The 23,150-nt window shown below is 45.1% G+C and overlaps 1 protein-coding gene across 3 annotated transcripts in view; it reads left to right on the forward strand.

Moving 5' to 3' along the window:
• LOC144491523 (neural cell adhesion molecule L1-like protein) overlaps nucleotides 1-23,150 on the forward strand; it is a 554,136-nt gene that overhangs the window by 250,504 nt on the left and 280,482 nt on the right. For all 3 annotated transcript variants that reach the window (XM_078209437.1, XM_078209436.1, XM_078209438.1), the window contains 2 exons: nucleotides 6,479-6,644; nucleotides 8,637-8,761. In XM_078209437.1, the coding sequence (XP_078065563.1) occupies nucleotides 6,479-6,644; nucleotides 8,637-8,761 (291 nt within the window). The remainder of the gene's footprint in view (nucleotides 1-6,478; nucleotides 6,645-8,636; nucleotides 8,762-23,150) is intronic.

Here is a 23,150-nt window from a genome sequence, read left to right on the forward strand (position 1 = left end):
TACTTGCAAACCCTCAGCACCCTTTATGCGTAGAAGTATTTTCTACTTTCATATCTAAAAGCTCCGGCTTTGCTTTTTAGACCATGGCCACATAGTCCTGGCCTTCATAATGAACAGAAATAGATTGGGGGAAGAGATCTGTTTGCATAGCACTGTTTCAGGAACAGGTAACATTGTGGGCTGCTATTGAGGAGCTTATATGACATCTTCAATGATATCGCTAGGTGCAGCGCAGCTAATAATGTGGGGAAAATCATGCAAGTCTGTGGGGTGGCCTGCGCTACATGAATCAATTTTTCCCCAGGTTCTCTCTATTTATCCCATTTGTTCTCTTAATATCTTGAAAATGTTAACCAAATCATCGCTGAACCTTCTAAATTCCAGGGACCACAACTCTTATTTGTGTAATTTGTTCTCGTGCTTTAATCCAGCTAACACAGTGGTAAATCTACAATACATGTCCTCAAGGCCAGTATTTACCCTTCCAAAGGGATGGTGCCCAGATCATTTGATATAAAACAGGGCGTGTTAGTCATTTAGTCCAGCCAGTGTAAATTGTGTATTACTCAATTTACACTGGCTGAACTGAACTTTACACTAAGGGATTTGACCATTTTAGCAGAGACGGTCCACTTCAATTGCTGGAGAAAATTGGCTGCCCACCAGAGCTGTTCAATGTGTTTTCCTCTTTCCGTGGCAATATGTCAACTAATTCAAGGCAATATCGGAACACCTTGAAGTCCACACTGGGGTCAAACAGACTTTTGTTTTGGCACCGACACTCTTGAGCATCTTCTTCTCTTTGTTGCTGTCATGTGCCTTCAGAGATTGAATCTACTTTATGTATCAGAACTGCCAGAAAAATTGTTCAGCCTTGCTCACTGGAGATAAAAGTTTGCAGCATGGAAACAGGCTCTTCAGCCCAACTTGTCCATGCCGCCGTTTTTTTCAAAACCCCTAAGCTAGTCCCAATTGCCCGCATTTGGCCCATATCCCTCTATACCCATATTACCCATGTAACTGTCTAAACGCTTTTTAAAAGACAAAATTGTACCTGCCTCGATTACTACCTCTGGCAACTTGTTCCAGACACTCACCACGCTCTGCGTGAAAAAATTGCCCTCTGACCCTTTTGTATCTCTCCCCTCTCACCTTAAACCTATGCCCTCTAGTTTTAGATTCCCCTACCTTTGGCAAAAGATATTGACTATCTAGCTGATCTATGCCCCTCATTATTTTATAGACCTCTATAAGATCACCCCTCAGCCTTCTACACTCCAGAGAAAAAAGTCCCAGTCTATCCAGCCTCTTCATATAACTCAAACCATCAAGTCCCGGTAGCATCCTAGTAAATCTCTTCTACACTCTTTCTAGTTTAATAATATCCTTTCTATAATAAGGTGACCAAAACTGTACACAGTATTCCAAGTGTGGCCTTACCAATGTCTTGTACAACTTCAACAAGACGTCCCAACTCCTGAATTCAATGTTCTGACCGATGAAACCATGCATGCTGAATGCCTTCTTCACCACTCTGTCCACCTGTGACTCCACCTTCAAGAAGCAATGAACTGCACCCCTAGATCTCTTTGTTCTGTAACTCTCCCCAACGCCCTGCCATTAGCTGAGTAAGTCCTGTCCTGGTTCAATCTACCAAAATACATCACCTCGCATTTATCTAAATTAAACTTTTATCTACCATTCGTCAGCCCACTGGCTCAATTGATCAAGATCCCGTTGCAGTCCAAGATGATAACCTTCTTCACTGTCCACTATGCCACCAATCTTGGTGTCATCTGCAAACTTACTAACCATGCCTCCTATATTCTCATCCAAATCATTAATGTAAATGACAAATAACAGTGGACCCAGCACCGATCCCTGGGGCACACCGCTGGTCACAAGTCGCCAGTTTGAAAAACAACCCTCTGCAACCACCCTCTGGCTTCTGTCATCAAGCCAATTTTGTATCCATTTAGCTACCTCACCTTGGATCCTGTGAGATTGAACCTTATGCAACAACCTACCATGCGGTACCTTGTCAAAGGCCTTGCTAAAATCCATGTAGACAACATCAACTGCACTGCCCTCATCTACCTTCTTGGTTACCCCTACAAAAAATCAATCAAATTTGTGAGATCCAAGAGAAAGGTATGCCAAGTCTTCATCAGAGAGCTACTTTACTGTGATGATGCTGCAGCAACTGCCCATACTATGGAAGACCAGCAGTGGCAAATGGACGGACTCTCATACCAGTAAAGGGTTTGGTTTGACCATGAGCTTCAGCAAGATAAATGTCATTGTCCAGGCTGTTGCCTCACCACCATCTTTCAGCATTACCAATGTGACACTGAAGCTTGTTGATGGCTTCAGATATCTAAGCCTCACGATCACCAACAATCTGTCACTTGATGCTGAATCCAATACACACATAATGATAACTGCAGCTGTTCTGTCCAAGCTGAGTAAGAAAGAGTGTGGAACACCTGACTGAGAATGCCAAACTGCAAGTCCACCAAGTTTGCATCCTCAGCGCACTCTTCTACAGTGGCGAGGCCTGGACAAACATATGCTAGGCAGGAGAAGAGGCTGAACAGTTGCCACCTTCACTGTCTCAGACCTCCTGGGTGTCATGACATTTTGGATGTTCATACCTCTGTTACAAGGGCACCTGCAAGTGAGAAATAAATGTGGCAGATATTGACAACTAACAAGACAGTTGCTGATGGCTGTGATCTTTGAAGACTGACTGTTTGGAAGACGACAGCAAAAATGAAAATCTTAGTTGATCAAGAGGGGCCAGAGAAAACCGAAGTCAGCAAGTTATGTACCTTTTCAGCCCTGTTTCTTTCCTCCGTAACAAATGCGGCAGGCTTGGCCTTGCCAGATTGGGGCTCAGGAGTCACTTCAGGTGAAGTTTAACACAGGGTTGACCATCCTGATGCAAACCACCATCTTAGTCAGACTGCAATATGTAGGCTGCTCTTCCAAATGTTCACTAGGAGATTAGAGTAGTAGCAAAGCTATTGATAAACTAGTGATGCGTAACATATTGTACTTGTGCTTTAGAGTTTTAGTTCGATGAGACTGTTTTTCTTCTCATTAGTTCAACTAGCTATTCAAATAAAAGCAAAGAGGTTCTACTTGAAAGTTTTGTGAAATTCCAATTTTGAAAATTAGAGCTTTCAATGTAGCTTATTTGGTCTGGTAACTTCATTTTCAAACAGAGCATCTGTCCCCACCTCTTCTTTCTCTCCTGCCCCCCCCCCCGCCAACCCCCCACTTTCCCCCCACCCTGAAGAAAATGTTACCCATTCCAGAATGTGAAACATTTAAGGAAAATAAACAAAAATATTGGACTATATGCATCATTACCAAACTGCTTTAAGTGCCGTTCAATAGTATGTTGTTTTGCCATTTAAACACCATGGGTCAACAATGATATGTCTGTTGGCTAATCAACGAACCAATTGATGGCACGCAATGCATTTTTTTAGCAGCTGGCCAAATTCTATTCAGTTAATCATATATTATTCTTCAATATTAAATTGTGTATGATGGTTAATCTAGTGCATTGTGATTTGGTTGCTGTATACGTCAGAATCTTTAAAAAAAAGAATTTTAAAATGACATTAAATCAAAAATGATATTATGTCCTGCCCATGAACATTGTTGCACCAGCCCTGGTGCATATCCAAAGAACATTATTTTCTTTTTTAAAAAAAACTTTAATCAAGCTACAAGTGTTTACCAATTAAATAATTAATGGTCAAACATAACTTTCCTGGGCCACGGCATGGTCAACATATTCTAATTTTCTTAGGCAAATATCTGAATTGATGGGCTGGCTTTAATGCCCCACCCCCGTCCTAACAGGTGTCTCCCATTTATAGGGGAGTGGTGGACGCATTGGGCAACATGTTCACCCTTGGGCCTATTGAGGGCCTTGATTGGCCAATTAATATCTATTGAAGTGCATCATCCTGCACCCCAACTGCCCCACCGCTATTTTACCCGCAGCAGTGAAGGCCTAGGCCAAGTGTATAGGCTGGCTGCTTTTAGTTGGTGAGCTGCTGTGAGCAAGCGAAGGGAGAACCTCTTTTGGGGTGTCCCTGTTCCCATCAAAGGTACCTACCCAAAGTCATATGCCCACTTTAACCCTTCCCGACATACCAAAAATAGATAGTTATGGGACTGTAGGGGTGAGGACCTTAAAACGATCACTATTACTAAAGAGGTAGTGCTGGGTAGGCTAATGGGAATAAAGGTAGACAAGTCCCCTGGTCCGGATGGAATACATCTCAGGGTACTAAAAGAAACGGCAGAGGCAATAGCAAATGCATTAGTTGTAATCTATCAAAATTCACTGGACTCTGGGGAGGTGCCAGTTGATTGGAAAACAGCTAATGTAACGCCACTGTTTAAAAAAGGAGGCAGACAAAAGGCAGGTAATTATAGGCCGGTTAGCTTAACATCCGTAGTTGGGAAAATGCTGGAATCTATCATAAAGGAAGAAATAGCAGGACACCTGGATAAGAATGGTTCAATCAAGCAGACGCAGCATGGATTCACGAAGGGAAAGTCATGTTTGATTAATTTACTGGAGTTTTTTAAGGATGTGACAAGTACGGTTGACAGGAGTGAACCGGTGCATGTATTGTATTTGGATTTCCAGAAGGCTTTCGATAAGGTGCCTCACAAAGGTTACTGCAAAAGATAAAGGTGCACAGAGTTGGGGGTAAAGTGTTAGCGTGGATTGAAGATTGGCTATCTAACAGAAAACAGAGAGTAGGTATAAATGGGTGCTTTTCTGGTTGGCAATCCGTGACTAGTGGCGTGCCGCAGGGATTGGTGCTGGGGCTTCAACTATTTACCATATACGTAGATGATCTGGAGGAGGGGACCGAGTGTAGGGTAACAAAATTTGCGGATGACACTAAGATGGGTGGGAAAGCAAATTGCGTGGAAGAGACAGAGATTCTGCAGAGAGATTTGGATAGGTTAAGTGAGTGGGCGAGGATCTGGCAGATGGAGTATAGCGTTGGTAAGTGTGAGGTTATCCACTTTGGAAAGAATAATAGGAAAAGGGACTATTATTGAAACGGTGAAAAATTACAACATGCTACTGTGCAGAGGGACCTGAGGTCCTTGTGCATGAATCACAAAAACTCAGTTTGCAGGTGCAGCAGGTGGTCAAGAAGGCAAATGGAATGTTGGCCTTTATCGCGAGAGGGATGGAGTATAGAAGCAGGGAGGTCATGCTGCAACTGTACAAGGTGCTGGTGAGGCCACACCTAGAGTACTGTGTACAGTTTTGGTCCCCTTATTTAAGAAAGGATGTATTGGCTTTAGAAGGGGTGCAGAGAAGGTTCACTAGGTTGATTCCGGAGATGAGGGGGTTGGTTTATGAGGAGAGATTGAGCAAACTGGGCCTGTACTCTTTGGGGTTTAGAAGGTTGAGGGGAGATCTTATAGAGACATATAAGATAATGAAAGGGCTAGACAGGGTAGAAACATCAAGATTGTTTCCACGTACAATGGAAACAAGAACTAGGGGGCATAGCCTCAAAATACGGGGGAGTCAATTTAGAACAGAGTTGAGGAGGAACTTATTCTCCCAGAGGGCAGTGAATCTTTGGAATTCTCTGCCCAATGAAGCGGTAGAGGCTACCTCATTAAATGTGTTTAAGTCACAGATAGATAGGTTTTTAGCCAATAAGGGAATTAAGGGTTATGGGGAGCAGGCGGATAAGTGGAACTGAACCCACTATCAGATCAGCCATGATCTTATTGAATGGCGGAGCAGGCTTGAGGGGCCAGATGGCCTACTCCTGCTTCTATTTCTTATGTTCTCATGTTCTGATGACATACCTTTGGTGCAGTTTCCATATTACAACCCTGCTGAGTGTAAAATGGATATGAGGCAGGCAGCTTTCTTGGGTGGGTGGGGGGGGGGGGGGGGGGGGATGGGTTCAGCAACACAGCATCCCATTAAATCCAGCCCAATATATTTTCCTTCTAAAATGTTTCAGAACCATTGCTTACCTGAAATTAGGGTAGTAATTTCTGCTGGCTTACTTTCCTTACTTAGGAAGACAATATAGTTCTTAATTTTTCTTTTTGGCATTCTTTTGTTTTCATTTATTTTATTATACTTTGATACTCGTGTAAATACAAGTTCTTTTACATATATGAAACAATGTTATTTTATGCTGTGCACTGCATCTTAAATTTAAAATTGATCAACCAGCAACAAAGCAAAAGCACAGATAAGTTAGATTTAGGAAGTTGCTTCTTCAGGCATATATTATACAGGGCAATTGATGGTCTTAATTATAGCTGTATAATGGTTTAAATGTCTGACTGCTTTCATTGCTAACATTCATGTATTTGAAAGTCTTCTCTTCTGTTTTATGCATTTATCTATTATTGTGGAAATTGCACTAAAAGTATTTTTGATCCTTTGTATCTCTTTCAGTTGCGACAGAAATAGTGGTTCCGCCTGAGGATTTGATGATACAGAAGTCCGCAGTGGCACAGTTTAAATGTCATGCTGAATATGACTCTGCTTTTGAAAATGACTTTGAGTTATCATGGAAAAAGGATGGAGACGAAATTTACAGTGACCAAACCGAGAATGACAGGTAAGAGTTTATAAAATGGACAAGGGGCGCTCCACTTCAGTCATCATTATTGTTAATGTCAATCTGCCACCACCAAAACCATCCAGAACAAGAGCTGTCACAATAGTGGGTATCCATTTCTTAGGTCGATGGTCTTTCAGTGCATGATAAGAATTTGTTTTTTGCGTGTTTACACCGTATTCATATTTTGCACGGGCACACATATTACATTCTTCCTTTGTTATTGTCCGTTTCTGATTTTTTAGTGAAAAAATTGTGATCATGTTTTGCTAAATAAAGTCAGGATGTGGAGATGCCGGCATTGGACTGGGGTGAATACAGTAAGAAGTCTCACAACACCAGGTTAAAGTCCAACAGGTTTATTTGGTAGCAAATACCATAAGCTTTCGGAGCGCTGCTCCTTCGTCAGATGGAGTGGAAATGTGCTCTCAAACAGTGCACATCGACACAACATCAAGTTACAGAATACTGATTAGAATGCGAATCCCTAAAGCCAGCCAGGTCTTAAAGGTACAGACAATGTGGGTGGAGGGAGCATTAAACATAGGTTAAAGAGATGTGTATTGTCTCCAGACAGAACAGCTAGTGAGATTCTGCAAGCCCAGGAGGCAAGTTGTGGGGGTTACTGATAATGTGACATAAATCCAACATCCCAGTTTAGGCCGTCCTCATGTGTGCGGAACTTGGCTATCAGTTTCTGCTCAGTGACTCTGCGCTGTCGTGTGTCGTGAAGGCCGCCTTGGAGAACGCTTACCTGAAGATCCAAGGCTGAATGCCCGTGACTGCTGAAGTGCTCCCCCACAGGAAGAGAACAGTCTTGCCTGGTGATTGTCGAGCGGTGTTCATTCATCCGTTGTCGTAGCGTCTGCATGGTTTCCCCAATGTACCATGCCTCGGGACATCCTTTCCTGCAGCGTATCAGGTAGATAATGTTGGCCGAGTTGCAAGAGTAGGTACCGTGTACCTGGTAGATGGTGTTCTCACGTGAGATGATGGCATCCGTGTTGATGATCCGGCACGTCTTGCAGAGGTTGCTGTGGCAGGGTTGTGTGGTGTCGTGGTCACTGTTCTCCTGAAGGCTGGGTCGTTTGCTGCGGACAATGGTCTGTTTGAGGTTGTGTGGTTGTTTGAAGGCAAGAAGTGGGGGTGTGGGGATGGCCTTGGCGAGATGTTCGTCTTCATCTGCACTGTTTGAGAGCACATTTCCACTCCATCTGACGAAACAGCAGCGCTCCGAAAGCTTATGGTATTTGCTACCAAATAAACCTGTTGGACTTTAACCTGGTGTTGTGAGACTTCTTGCTAAATAAAAACAGAGGATAATACACCTCTTATGCTCTAAACCTACAATATTAGGTTTAAAATTGGGCACACTTCTACGTCATTCCTGACTTTGCACTTTCTCATGAAGGTCTGTCTGTTCTTGTTTAGAGTCTATTTATTCCTTTCTCATTTTTCCTGCTTGCCTGACAAGCAATGCAGCTCATGATCCACCTCATAAGCCTGATTGTAACTTGTTGGTGATTCTTTTGATGTGGAGATGCTGGTGTTGGACTGGGGTGGGCACAGTAAGAAGTCTCACAACACCAGGTGAAAATCCAACAGGTTTACTTTGAATCACAAGCTTTCGGAGCGCTGCTTCTTCATTAGGTGAGTCACACCTGATGAAGGAGCAGCGCTCTGAAAGCTTGTGATTCAAAGTAAACCTGTTGGTCTTTAACCCGGTTTTGTGAGACTTCTTACAGTGATACTTTTGGAACACAGTAGAGAAGGAAATTAACAGAAACCTGGCAATGTGTTTTTCATCTGTATTGGAATTCTGGCATTTTGTGCTACTGCATCGCAATTACATTTTCTTCTTGTTAATTACATCTTTAAACTGGTATCTGTGGAGGTTTTCATTGGTAAGTGCTGTTTCTAATATAAAGAATCATGAAAATAAATTCTACCTCAGCAAAGTTGGTGTACCATTTTAATTTTGTGACCCTCCAGAATTGTAATGGATGGCGATATCATTCAAATTATTAATATAAGCGAAGATGATGAAGGGGTGTACACCTGTGTCGCAAGAACCTCCTTGGATGTCGTTACAGCAGATGCAAAACTTGTTGTCATTGGTAAGTGTTCCTTGAGAAGTAACAGTGCTGCATTATATATGCATTTGTTAATTGCACTTATCGTAAGGCTAATAGCTAACTCTGACTGACTTCGGTATTGAGCAATGCAATCTGCCATGCATGGTGGAATGTCAGTTCTGATTTACTCTCAGATAATTTGAAGTGCTACATATCGATGGTAATTTCAAATTAGCAGGCCCAGTGGTGTTTTACAAGAAGGTAAGATGTGAAGAGGTTAAAAAAACAGATGAATAATTTTCATTCCTCAATGCTGTAAAAGCAGTTGGCAACCTGTGTTAACACCCTTGTGCTATTTTGCAGTATTGTACAGGATTTATTCACACCCAAATGGCTGCTACTAATTTCTTTATTTTCTGATCACAATTATACCAGCCTTAGCTTTGGGCATCATCCTACCCAATGATTTTCAGCAGGATTGCTGTGATTCAGTTGAAGTGTGTTCTAAAGGGAATGTTTAGTTAAATTCAAAGAGGTTCTGGAGCATCTACTTAGTTTACCAGGAATTACATCCGCCTTGATGTTCATGAGCTGACCCTGCCAGGTGTGCACCTGTACTGGGGTGCCTATCATTGTGATGAGGCGAGGCTCCAGTAAATCTCTGCTGTTGTAAGAATCTGCCACTTAAAACAGTTAAAAGAAGCTATCCACCACGGTAGGAAGAAATCATTTAGCATCTGCTAGATCTGATATGAACTGCCCAGGAGAGCAATCAAACAGATCATCAGGTGAGCGACTGGACTCTGTAGGAATGATATTTTGTTTTTGAAAGGTGTTGATCATCCCAGCAATTGTACACATCAATAATGTGCTAGCAGTACAAGCTTCCAACACTGGTAATCTGTGGAACTAATATCTAATGTCATTGCCATTTCCAGCCAAACTTGATTCTGTCCATCCTCTTTGGGCAGGATTTTCTGATATCTGGTGGATATGACATTAAAAGGTCACTCACTATAGGATGCATTGTTGCTCAATTTTCAACCCTTGTCTCCCAAGTTGCATTAGGCAAACATTGTAACTCAGCAGAATAGTCTTCGCAAGTATCTTGGACAAGAGATAATCGTAGATTAATCACTTAGTTCAAACTTGTTTATCTCAGCATTGTATTAATATTGACACAACAATGAACTCCCGCTTCCTGTTCTAAATATTAAGTACTTTATGTATGTCAACATCAAAATAATCAATGGCACACATGATGTGATTTTTAAAAGGGTAGTGAAGGCCTTTTTATAAAGCCATGTAGTTTGACTCATGTCATCACATGTAAATCTGTTGACTTACCATCCTTCCAATCATATACATGGGTGACATAACCTTGTTTTTAAGTGCAGGCTGTACAAAGTTCATTCAGTCAAGGAACACCCACAGTGGGGGTAAACCATGTAAATCATATGTTTTAACATATGTCACTACCAACATGGCAACATAACTGGAACAGTTAAGCTATAGGTTCTGATAAGAAAGCAGAAAAGAAAATAATTTATTTAAAAACATAAACTATCTAACAAATGTCCAAATGAGTGCAATGTTTTATTGCAGAAATCAATTATGTCAACAACATTTGAATAATCTCAAATCTGGAGACTAGTGAATAGGACATATAATGAGCCAGGTTTTAGGCCAGGTGTGCATACATATCTTCTGTAGTCTGTCTGATCTTAACATTATAGGTTATTTGGATGAGAGTGGGTGTGGGGAAAGGTTTGGGGATTGGAAGCAGATGGGACTGCCAGGAGGGGAGGACAGAGATGATGAAGGGACAAGGAGCGACGAGAGAGAGAAGAGGGACAGAAGCCAAAGAACTGGATTTGGTGGCAGCAATTGGAAAAAACAATAACTAGGAGAAGCATAGAGCCAGAGAACAACCAATTCATCAATGGATCAGAGTTAGGAAGGAGCAAACTACTATTTAGTGAGAACGCAGGTGATTCTGTTTTAATGCAACAGCCAATATTAACAACTGTCAGATTTAAGTAGCATCTTATCACATCTGCAGGATGTCTCATGGGCAAGTAATTATTTAGCAAAGTCACTTTGGTTACATACACAAATGTGGCAGTCAGTTATGTATGAGGGAGAATTGCTTATTATTCTAAGTCAGGGGCAAATTTGCCTCAGATTGAGCTACATTGACACAGTGAAGCACAGACTGGGGAATTGGCCCTGTAACCTGTCGAGCCTGTATGATTAACTTACTCACTAAAAACATACACTGAGCCTTTCAGGAAGCTATTAACAGTTGATTTTTTTCCCTGAAGTTTACATTGGTTCAGATTGTGGTATTATTATACACTTTGGTTTTTTGTCATGTCAGGGGAGCATACATTAATTCGGTGAATAATGCTTACATTTTTAAGAGATTTGACGCTGAAACTATTGTTGAATAAAATCAGGTGGAGCATGAGGACAATTTTGAAATCCCATAAAGCGATTTAGATTGGCTACAATATTGTGCGGAACTGTACTTTGTTAGAGAGGAGGACATTTCGCTCAATCAATGAGCAGTGTAAGTATTCGATGATACTTAGTTAAATGGAGTACAATTCAGTTTGTGGTTGGCTTGGATATGCTGTCTCCCCTTGAAAGATAACTTTAATACTCACTACCTATGCTCAAAAATGAATGGTGGGCATTTGGTTAAGTATAGGCCACCCATGGCCCAAACAACATGGAACCGTTCTGAAGAAAAGGAATAGGAGAATACTGGGAAATAAAGAAAGAGATAAAAAAAACAACCTTTATATCTTTACCAGCTCAAAGGTAGCCGATTAATTTAAAAACTAGCAATGAAATTAGTACGCCAAAGCAGTTGTTAGTAAGTCAGAACTGAAAATGCCATGTGATTCCATTTGTGTGTGTTTGTGGAAGGTGTCTCATTGGTGATCATGTCATTTTGGAGCTGCTTTCCTTGTTGTGAAAGGTCTGTGATTCATGAGTATGAGAGATGCAAGTGACTGATGTTCATCTTCTGCATGGGTGAAGGAAGGTCTGCAACGTAACTGTCACAAGATGAAGTATTATCTGGCAGCTGACTTTCTAAGGTGGCCTTTCAATTAAATCTGGAGTGTTTTACTATCTGTCAACCATTTTTATTATTGTTTTTATTTCCCCCTGGCTGGAATTATCACTCTACTGAGCAGTGAAATTATAAATTGCTGTTCAGTCCACCAGGAAGATATCGAATAATATTGGGTTGGAGAGTGTAAAACAGTTAAGGCAGCCTTTGAACTTTATTTGAACTCTAGTTTCTGTTGTAGTTCAAAAGCTCACTGTAGGATGCCACATAAACGAGTGTGTGTTAACAAGCCTGCACATTGAGGGGTTCCAATGATAACATGAACTACAGGAATGAATCTCAAGTGGCTTATTGATGTCATCTGTACACTTGAGGTGAATTCTTTTCTTTTGACCTATTCCATTCTTTGGTATGTCATTGCTCAAAGGTTTATTCTGCAGACCCTTTATTGTTGCTAACTGCTATGTTGAACAGTGTGATCATCAGATTGCTTCCACATTCCCAACAAATGGTTTAAACTAATGTCCTTCTGTAGAAAAATGATTTGAGCCACAATAATAAGTTTCATTTCACTATGTTACAGGTAAGAATATACAAAATTATAATTCCATGCTTTCAAACAGTATCATCAAAAGCTGAAATACTCTGTTCTCTGCTGCAGATAAGGTCATAAAATAATTTTGGTTGAGAATGGCCAAAGTGTTTTAGTTCAACTATACACGAAAATCCTAACAACATCCCCTTTGTAGCATTTGATTGTTGCTTAAGTTATATACCAGCTTTTGCTTCAATCACCCCATCTGAACGTTCAATCCATGCGTTTGGTGGTTTTTATGTGATGATATATTTCCTGGTATCAGCTCAACGATTCATTTGAGTAAATGGAAATGCATGTGTTCTAGTCATATTTCTATTGTTGAATTATAGTTAAATTCTTTGTAGACCTTCCTATACCTGCAATTACTGTGCATAGCCTACTCAATTCACCTCCGAGTCACCGCCTGCCTCAGCTGAAAAGCCCAAGGCTGAAAAACTCAGATGCATAATGCCTATATTGTGGGTATCACTAGTGGCCTGTGAGGTCCAAAATGCGCCCACGGCCTGCGTACAAGCTTCTGGTGTGAATTGCACTGGATGCCATATTGGTGAGGACGTTAGTGTCTGTTTAGTTTGCATCCACCTGAAGTGTGCAGAGTAGGCGGATCATGTCATTTATCAGTCTGATTCTTATTTGCAACACAGGACTCCACAGCCTTACAGCAGTGTTATTGAAAGGGATCGTCACATAATTATAGGCTGGTTGCTGGTTGAGTTTTTTGTCTCTGGTTGTTCCTACAATTCTGCAAGTGTTTGGTGTTTTCCACAGTTGTTTTGAGTTTGAGCAGCGACGTGTGCACATATTGTTAAATCACTCTTGTAAATTTATTCAGTGAATGTGTCTTTGCCTGGCCTAGTGTTCCTAAGCAGTGGTACCCCTGCGGCTGCAGCGTGACTGCTGGAAGGCTGCTGACTATCAGTAGAGGAGACGGGAAATGCCTTGGACAACATTATGATTGTGTTGGACGGTTGTTATGGTTCAAAAGTGGATCAGATATGCAAACCATGAGATTTGTCTGTAAGGTTTGTAGTAATGGTAAGTTATGGAGTAATATATGAATGTCAGGTATGGGTCATTAAAGGGATTATTGGTAGGTGAGTGATGGGTGTGTGGTGCATTGAAAAATAATTGAAACTAGTGGTGTCATTGGTGAGATATGGCATTTGAAGATGCATTAACTGAACTTGATCATGTCTGGTAGGTAAATTATTTTTTTGTGTCATTGCATCAATCTCCACAGGACTCCTGGCATTTGCTATCAGCTCCCATTGCCTTTTCAGCATGTTTCTAAAGGCCTTCTGACTCTGCTGTGGACACAGGACTGTCCCTCCTCAAACAAGTGCAATGTTCCAACATGTTGGAGCCCACACTCTCCCATGTTGTACCATTCTTGAGTCTTTCCTGGAGAAGAATTGATTATCGAATGACTTCCTGCACATGTTCTAACTGTAGTGCACCTCCCCTTTGAGAAATACAGGCTGGCTTTAAGTAGTGCAGACTGGTACTAGCCTTTTAAAGTTTGGTCGCTCAACTGCAGGGTTAGCACTGGTTGCATGCTCTGATCATTGCAGTGAGCAAGCTGCACCGCTTTAGAGTACTGCCTCCATTGGAACCAACAGGTGCAGGGTAAATATGCATCTCAATTCCCATTTCAATTCTTTGCGGCTTGAGTGTTTTCCTTGTTTCTTAGAAACTGGATGTGACGAGAACACTATAAACCTGATCACAATTTTCCTGTTCTGGACTTGCTGGCTTTGCTGTTGCTGCTCTGTGTTTGTTGAGCATATTCAGCATTGAGTCGACTAAGGCTCCAAGTCTGTTTTTAGGCTTCATTCGCAGTCACTCCAATAGCATTAATGGAGTAGGAAAATTGTCCAATTTTGCTTTCTGCCCTTACGGTAATAAATTTTCAACTGACATTGTCCTGGCAATTTACATATCTTGTCCAACTCTTTGGGCGCGATCTTACCGGCCGTTCATGCCACGCTCCCACTGCAGCGAGGTCGGAGAATTTGGTGCCCAGCCAAATCTCCATTCACTGCAGTGGGATGGGAAAATCCCGCCGGCATGAACAATAGTCACACTCCGGCCATTGTGAACTTTTTGAGCTTCCTCTTCCAATACTTTTGCCCCTTCTACTTTGATATCATCATCAAGGGTAACCGCTTTGCATTGTGCATCGGAATCTAGGTCATTTATATAAATAAAAAGCAGTACTGGTCCCAGCAGCAAATTTGAGCCTGCCACCCTACCCCTGCATTTCAAAATAATTTCTTTAAACAAGTACTCATTTTCTGCGCTTGAAGCAATTTCTTATTCTGCCCCAGAATTTACTCTGATTCGACATCATGATTTTGCTCTGAAAAGGACAGTAATTAGTATGTCAGTGGTAGGATGAGGAACACATCTTAGCGGTCATGATAAGAGGTTCACTGTGTATTCTGTTGTGTGAAATTAAAGACGAGTGATGCAAGAAATCATTTACTGGGTAGCTCTAGAAAAGAGCATGGTAATTAAATTTCAAAATAACACAAAATGGCGTGTGCTATTCCATTGTACCATACTATAAAATAAAAAAAATAATGTCACTGCAGTTCACATCACATGAAAGTATAAGTCACTTCATTATGAAACAAAAATAGGAACATTTTTGACTTTGCCATTTACAGCTCACTTGGATGATTCTGACCTGTCTGAATTGTGGAAGTAAACTATTTTGATGAAATGATGAAAGAATATTTGTCTGGTTCCTATGCCAACCATGCATTAGCCATCAGGATAGCACTGAATAGGAGCACCATGCCTGACAAAGACTCCCAGGGGATAGGGACTGAGAGAGTGCATAAGGGTGTTCAGTTGTCTTGTGATTGGAATTTTAAATGTTTTGTTGAATGAAACTGCATGGTTTCGCTGGCTTTTATTTCAGCATTGTGGTCAAGACAATGCTGTGCTGATATGTAGCAGAGGCGTGGCAAGGTTTGTGACTGTTTGTGCAATGGGTATCTGAGGTTGTATTCATAGCAATCAAAATAAAATGCCGTGCTCACAGATAGCCTGGTTGGAGTACTGACGTGCTGCCTGCCTCCTTTATTCCTCCTCCTCCTCCTCCTCTTCCCCTCCCCTCCCTCCATCCTTCTCCTCCCCCTCCTCATTCTGAGGATCTTGTCAAAGCCACGGTGCCAAGGCTGTAATCTCTTGATGGCCAAGTTGTGGAGAATGTAGCAAGCCGCTAAGAATCAGGGCTTCTTGAGATTGGTCTTGGCAATAGAAATTTGGCCTCAGCATCCCAGTGGTCTGCTGACTGAGATTTTCCATGACTCTCAATGTAGGGATTTTGACCACGTGTGATTGGGTTATGGACTGGAGTCATGAGCCAGGTGAAGAGCAGATAATCACTAGCCACCCTCTGGTTTGATCTGGTGACTAAAAGATGAAGGAAACAATGCACTGGCACAGAATCAAATCAACAGCATTGCTGCTGGGGTAGAGAGCATTCACCTGTTAGATATGCAGGGAATGGTCGCACACCATTGCATGTTCAGTCAGTAGTAACCTTTGCAGTTCCAGCACATCTTAGCATTGAGTGGAGGTGCCCACAAAGCCATGAACGTTCAGTCAGTGGCATCTTGCAGCACAGGAATTCCCTCTATCCCAGTAAAAAAATACATTGTGCATCGCACCAGTTTCTCTCTAGTCAGAGAGAAGACAATGAACTCCCCTCTCCTGGTATAAAGAACCACGGATGCAGCAATGTACGGCGAACTGGTAGATGTTGCTTAAATCACCTGCTCCAGTCTGGAAGGATTCATGTGCAAAGGAATTCAGGTCCACAGTCACCATCACAGCCATTGGCAGCAATGTCCTTGCCTTGTTGTGTGCTTTCGGGTCTGGTCAAAAGAGTTGGCACAGTTCTATGAATAGCCTTTTTGTAAAGTGTAGACAGCACAAACACTGCTCGTGGCTTAGGTAAAGATAAGACAAGTGTTTCCAGATGATCCAAGGTGGATGAGGCCTCCTGCTGAAAGGTCTTCTCCTACTTTCTCACTCTGTGAAGAGCTTGTTTATGCTCCATCTCTCCCTCATGCTGTCAACAAAGGGCAATTGCACTTGTAGCAGCCATGACTGCGAAAAATTATGTATCCAGAGCACTTGCAGTCACAGTAAAGGACTTTTCCATATGTTGCCCTGCAAACTTCATCCATTTTAATCAACTCTTCAAAGCATCTCACAAAATCAAACAGAGCTGGTAGAAAGTCATGGTGACACAGTGGTTAGCACTGCTGCCTCAAAGCACCAGGGATCCGGGTTCAATTTCGGCCTCAGGTGACAGTCTGTGTGGAGTTTGCACATTCTCCCCTGTGTCTGCGTGGGTTTCCGTCGGGTGCTCCGATTCTCTCTCACAGTCCAAAGATGTGCGGATTAGGTTGATTGGCCATGATAAATTGCTTCTTAGTGTCAGGAGGATTAGGACTGTAAAAATGTGGGGTTATGGGGATGGGACCTGGGTGGGATTGTTGTCGGTGCAGGCTCGATGGGCCAAATGGCCTCTTTCTGCTCTGTAGGGATTCTATGATCCTATTCAGCAACTAATCTCCATGATGTTCGTGATTCATTTAAATAGCGGGGGGCCATCCTGTAGCTGAACACGTCCAAATGTTCGCGGATAAACTAGGACATTAGTGCCAAAAGCAGATGAAACAGCTTCTGTGGAGAGAGAAACAGAGTTAACATTTTGAGTCTGTAAGATTCTTCTTCAGATGCTGCTAGACCTGAGTATAAAATCATAGAATCCCCACAATGCAGAAGGAGGCAATTCGGCTGATCAAGCCTGCACTGACAACAATCCCACCCAGGCACGATCCCCATAACCCAAGGATTTATCCTGCTAATTTCCCTGATACTAAGGAGCAATCAACCGAACCCGCACATCTTTGGACTGTGGGAGGAAACCGGAGCACCCGGAGGAAACCCCCGCAGACACAGGGAGAACGTGTAAACTCCACACAAACAGTGACCCAAGGCTGGAATTGAACTCGGGTCCCTGGCACCATGAGGCAGCAGTGCTAACCACTGTGCTGCCCGGTATGAAGGGAAAACATTTATTGAAAAGTGTGAAATAAATTCACCTCAAAAATATAATCTATTTTAAACACACCAACCGATGGGAGCAGTCGAGAACATCAACCAAAAAAGATTTGAATTCGCCCATGAGCAAAATATAACCTTTAACCACCACAGTAAATGTTTCTATTTTACTGGAGAGTTTCTGAAAGAACTGGAGGGAGTATAACACATATTGTAGAATCAGATCTGTTAAAATTCAGACCATATTCTGTCAATTGCACATTGTGTTCTGTTATAAGACGAGAAGCACTGACAGCTTATCTTGCTTATAACCAACAATAACAAGTAAGTCAATTGAAAACATAGCTACTATTCATAATAACAGCCCACTTTTACTACAGGTTTTGTATTATCGTTGCTGTCGAATCATTTTGAACAATAATGGTTTAAAGTGGTTGTGTGTTTCGCAGTTTGATTATTTCTGGTGCTGTTTGGAAGCAAGAAGTTTGCAGCGCAAGTCAGTATGCAGTTGTAAACTAAAAGTTGCCTGATGTGCCAAGTTGGTAAATGGAATTCGTTTTTTTTCTGGACAAAGAGCAGTATTGAAATAGAATGCATGACTTGGACGACACTTCGAGACAATGGATTGATCATATAGCTAGACAACTGAAGTAGCAAATCTCCAAGCATTAGTAAAATTATGATTTTCCTCATTCAGACTGCAAATACATTTAAACATGTAAATACTATATTGAGCTACAGCCATAAACAGTTACCTCAGTGTTTTGCAGTTTAGAAGCACCAATTATGTTACTTTATGAAATACTGGGGGCGTTTCTCCCATCATGACACACAAATGTTTTGTTGGGTCGGGTTGGGAGATGCGCGTATCGGCCATTTCATGGGTTCCCTGAGACCCGCGCGCATCTCCGAACCGGAAAAAATGGCGCCGCCGGGACCACACTGAAAACCAGCGTGCCACTGATTTGCATTACTTACCGTACTTTAGCATGGAACAGCCTGTGCCGAAAGCTAGTGGCTTTTGCTACCAAACAAATCTGTTGGACTTTAACCTGGTGTTGTTAGACTTCTTACTGTGTTTACCCCAGTCCAACGCCGGCATCTCCACATCATGACCTCAGGGGAGGGGCAGCCACCTGCTCTTGACGTGAAGGTTACGGCTGCCCTGAATTTTTATGCCTCCGGCTCATTCCAGGCACCCAGTGGTGACCTAGCTGGGATCTCCCAGGCCTCCGTGCACAGATGTGTGCAGCAGGTCACAGATGCCCTGTATGCCCTGCAGGTAGTACGTAAATTTCAATGTGGGCCGTGTACAGCAGGAGGCCCAGTGTCTCAGCTTCGCTGCCATTGCTGGGATTCGCAATGTCCAGGGAGCAGTGGACGGGACACACATCGCCTCTCGGCCCCACATGCAGGGCCACAGCAATTTTTGAACAGGAAGTGGTTCCACTCCCTGAATGTTCAAATTGTCTGTGACCATCTCATGCAGATGGATGCACGCCATACAGGGAGTGTCCATGACAGCTTTGTCCTCAGGCAGTCGGACATCCCTGGGCTCTTTGAAGACCAGCCCAGGCTCCCGGGATGACAAAGGATACTCGCTAAGGTCATGGCTGATGCCATGATGCCAAGGTAGGGCAGGCCTCAGACTGAGGCGGAGACCCACTACAACAAGGCCCATGCAGCCACCCGATCCAACATAGAGTGGTGCATCGGACTGTGAAGATGCGGTCCCGCTGCTTGGACCGCTCTGGGGGGGCCCTCCAGTATGACCCTGTACATGCTTCACACATCGTTAGCTGCGCTCTTCACAACGTCGCCCAGCAGCGGGGAGACCAGCTGGAGCAGGAGGAAGAGGAAGAGGAATGGCGAGAGGGCAAGGTGGACGTCCCGCCATATGAAGAGCCCGAGGAAGGAGGGCGGACGGCGATGGCAGGTGTCCGGCAGAGAAGGGCAGCAAGGGACGCCTTGATTGCAGCCCGCTTCACCCAGCTGGTGCTGTGCAGTGAGGGGGGTGCAACCAACACACATCCACCACACCCCAGGAGCAAGTGCAGCCGCTATTCCCCCTCCAAATCAAACTGGGCCCTCAAACCACCACATCACCCTTCCCCTGCTCCTGTCATCCCACACCCTATCCCCCAGAAACATCCAAACCTGTTAATGTGCCTGGGCTGGCAATGGTTGCGAGTCTTGGTTGAAGGCTGGAGGATGATGACGACTCGCTGTTGTGCACACTGGGATCCTGCCCCTGATGCCACTCAAGTCTGACTCCTACCTGTACTCCGAATACACGCTGCCACCCTGGCCCACGTAGCTGTGAGGGTTGGGGGGGACATGTTTTTTGGCCAATGTGGGGAGCAGTGAGGGCTTGCACCAAGGGTCTGGTGGATGTTGGGGAAGGTAGGGCAGGCACTCTGTAACATGTGGCTGAATCTCCAAGGCACAACAGACAGCACCTCTATGCATGGGAATGGGGCCCGCTCAGCTCTCTGGGGTGGGGAGGGGAGAATCAGAGACACATTAGTCACAGCTGTGAGGTGCAAATAAAAGTTCATTGTATTCTTAACGTTAGTGATGAATAAACCCTAACTACTGGTGACCTTCACCCGTGCCCTCTTAGAGAACTACAGCTTTCTAACTTTCTGCGGTCTACTGCTTCTTCTAGGTGCTACTCCAAGATGAACGTTGGAGGTGGAGGTGTCCAGCTGTGATGCACGCCCCATTGCCTGTGATGCTCTTGGCGGACGTCCTCTGGGTAGCCAAGACCTGGAGGGCCCCGGCTGACTTGCGGATGGCACTGTTTCGGTGCCACCCTGTTCATCTAGCTGGCCCGGAGATGCCCCGGTGTGAGGAAGGGGGGCGGAATTGGAAGGTCTCCTGGGTGGAAGGCCCTGGCATGAGCTCAAGCCTTTTCTCCTCCTTTGGGGTGCGTAGAGGCCCCAGGGGCACTCCATGGGATGCCAGGGCAACTGGACTGAGCTCCAGAAGCTCCGGCGTCACCTGGTTCTGCTTGTCCTGGAGGCCTAGATGTGTCTGCCCCATGATCTGTGATCCCTCAGCCCTGGCCCTTTGAGACTGGGCCAAGCTCTGGAGCCCCTCTGCTACAGCATTCTGTGAGCGAGCCAGGCTCTGGAGCCCCTCAGCAGTAGGCCTCTGAGCCTGGGCTAAGTTGTGGAGGCTCACAGCCACGGCCTGCTGTGTCTCCAGAATGCCAGCAAGGGTCCCAGCCATGGCCAGCAGAGTCTCCCACATGCCCCCGACACCCAAGGCCATGGAACGCTGTGCCTCCTGGATGCTGGAAACGCACTTGCCTGTGGCCCGTTTGTCTCCAGAATGGCCTGGGCCCCGTCATCCATGAGGACAGACCCCTGAGCCAGACTTTCCACTGCGGTTGCCAGCCTTGCAGTGTTGGCCTGGGTCTCACGCTGTGTCGGCACCACCTCCTGCAACAGCACTCTGTTTAACTCCCCTAAACAGCCTTGCAGTCACAGCATGGTTGCTGACAGCCTTTCCACAACTCCCCGGGTTTCCTGATGCATCTCCATCAGCCTTGGGATGAACAAACCCCGAGGCCCGGCATCTGGCTTGGCGACAGCTGAATCCTGGCCTCCGGCAGACATCCGTGTGCCCGAGCCCTCGGATGTGCATCAGCGGCTGTGATGTGCTCACCAGTTAGCCTCAACACTAAAGGTACCCACCGTGGTGATCGTCTCCGTGTTGGTTGGTTGTGTGGTACATGCCAGTGACGCTTCAGTGGTGCTGTCCTCGGAGGATTCTTCACAGCCTCCTTCCAAGGTGTCATCCAGGGGGTCGTGAGCAGTTTGCTCCAGAGCAGCAGGGGTGGCACCAACACCTGAAGGGCCGGGTTCCTCTGGGTCTAGAGCTGCAATCAAGAACACACATTTGGGGAAGGGAGGTAAAACATTCTATGTAGCATCGCATGTACTTCGAGGAGGATCGAGGTTGGGGGCTACGTTTCTGCTCACTTGCATGCTGGATGCCAACCTGGCTGTCCATGACCATTCTGGATGACCCATAACCCCCTACCAGCTCCATGGCATGCTCCTCCATGCTGGTCAGCTGCCACAGGTCAGGCACACCACCACCAGCCTGTGCAGTTTTGCATATGTTGTGAATGTTTTTCTTCTGTGGGAACATAAGGTGTGTAGCAAGCATTAATATATTGCAGTGCATGGTGTGCTATGCGTGCCTGTGTCTCAGGCGTTGTGCTGGCAGTTTCGGGGAAAATGGTTACCACTGAGGGGTGCTCATTGAGGGGTGAGGGGAAGGGGTTAGATTCTGTTCCTGGGGGAAGGGTCACTTGTTGCATGCCCTTCAGGTGTTTAAGCAGGGTTTGGGGGTGCGGGGTTCCAAGTGGGATGTTCACTCACCCTTGCTGCTTGAAGAAGGACGTACAGTTTTTTCCGACACTGCTGGCCAGGGCGTGGTGTCAGGCTCCTGGAATTCACCGCTTCTGCCACCTCCTCCCACAATGCCGTGGTGGATGCACCCCTTGGGTGAGGGTCCTGGCCGGGGAAGATCCGCTCATGCCTCTCCCCAATGGTATCTAGCAGGTGCTCCTGTTGGCGTCAGTGAATCTGGGAGCTGGTTTGCGTGCAGACATCTTTGTGGCGTGATTGGCTGTGTGTCCATTCCTGCAGCTTATATTCAGCTCTGGCTTATTAGGGGAGTGCAGGTGCAGTGAGTGCGGCCAGTTAAGGGCCCGTTGGCAACAAATCCTTGTGAGAGATTTTGAAGGCTGCATTCAGTTGAGTGTCATTCATCCCTCAGGGTGCTGATTGGCTGCCATTTAATAGGCAGCTGTGTCCGGGGGGGGGGGGGTGCAATACTCAGGGCTCCCATTCAAGAGAGGGAATGATCACGCAAGCTCTCTACAGGGCAGCAGTGAGGTCAGTATGTTCAAGGGATGGTGTATCCACATTTTCCGGATCCATGGGGGCATGGGGTGAGCGCGTAGCCATGTCTGTGTGTTGGGGCTGTGGGAGCCAGCAATGCAGACATCACTGCCCCCCACATACAAACATCACTGGCCCCCACAGTCCCCCCACAGACATCTTTGCCTCCCCTCCTGTAGGTGGGGGGGGGGGGGAGAGAGAGCGATGTCTGTATGCGGAGGGGAGACAATGATATCTGTGGGGGGACTGTGGGGGCCAGTGATGTCTGTATGTGGAGGGCAGTGATGTCTGCATGGGGAGGAGAGGCAGTGATGTCTGTGGGGGGTCTGTGAGGTGATTGTGGGGGCCAGTGATGTTTAGGTGGAGGGCAGTGATGTCTGTGGGGGGACTGTGGGGGTCAGCGATGAGGCCAGCGATGTCTGTATGGGGGCGGGGGAGGCAGTGATGCTGTCTCCTCTGCCCATACAGACATCACTGCCGCCCCCCCCCCCCCCCCCCCCCCGCCCCCGCCATATAGACATCGAGGTCATTGCTGACCTCCACAGTCCCCCCACAGACATCGTTGTCTCCCTTCCTCATACAAACACTGTCTGTGGGAGGGTTGTGGTGGCCAGCAATTAGGCCAGCGATGTCTGTTTGGGGGGGAGGGGGGGAAGCAATGTCTGTATGGGGAGGGGAGGCAGCGATGGTTGTGGGACGCCAGCAATGTCTTATGGGGGGGGGCAGAGATTTCTGTATGGAGAGGGG

This window comes from Mustelus asterias, chromosome 3 (assembly GCF_964213995.1).
Source record: "Mustelus asterias chromosome 3, sMusAst1.hap1.1, whole genome shotgun sequence".
NCBI lineage: Eukaryota > Metazoa > Chordata > Chondrichthyes > Carcharhiniformes > Triakidae > Mustelus > Mustelus asterias.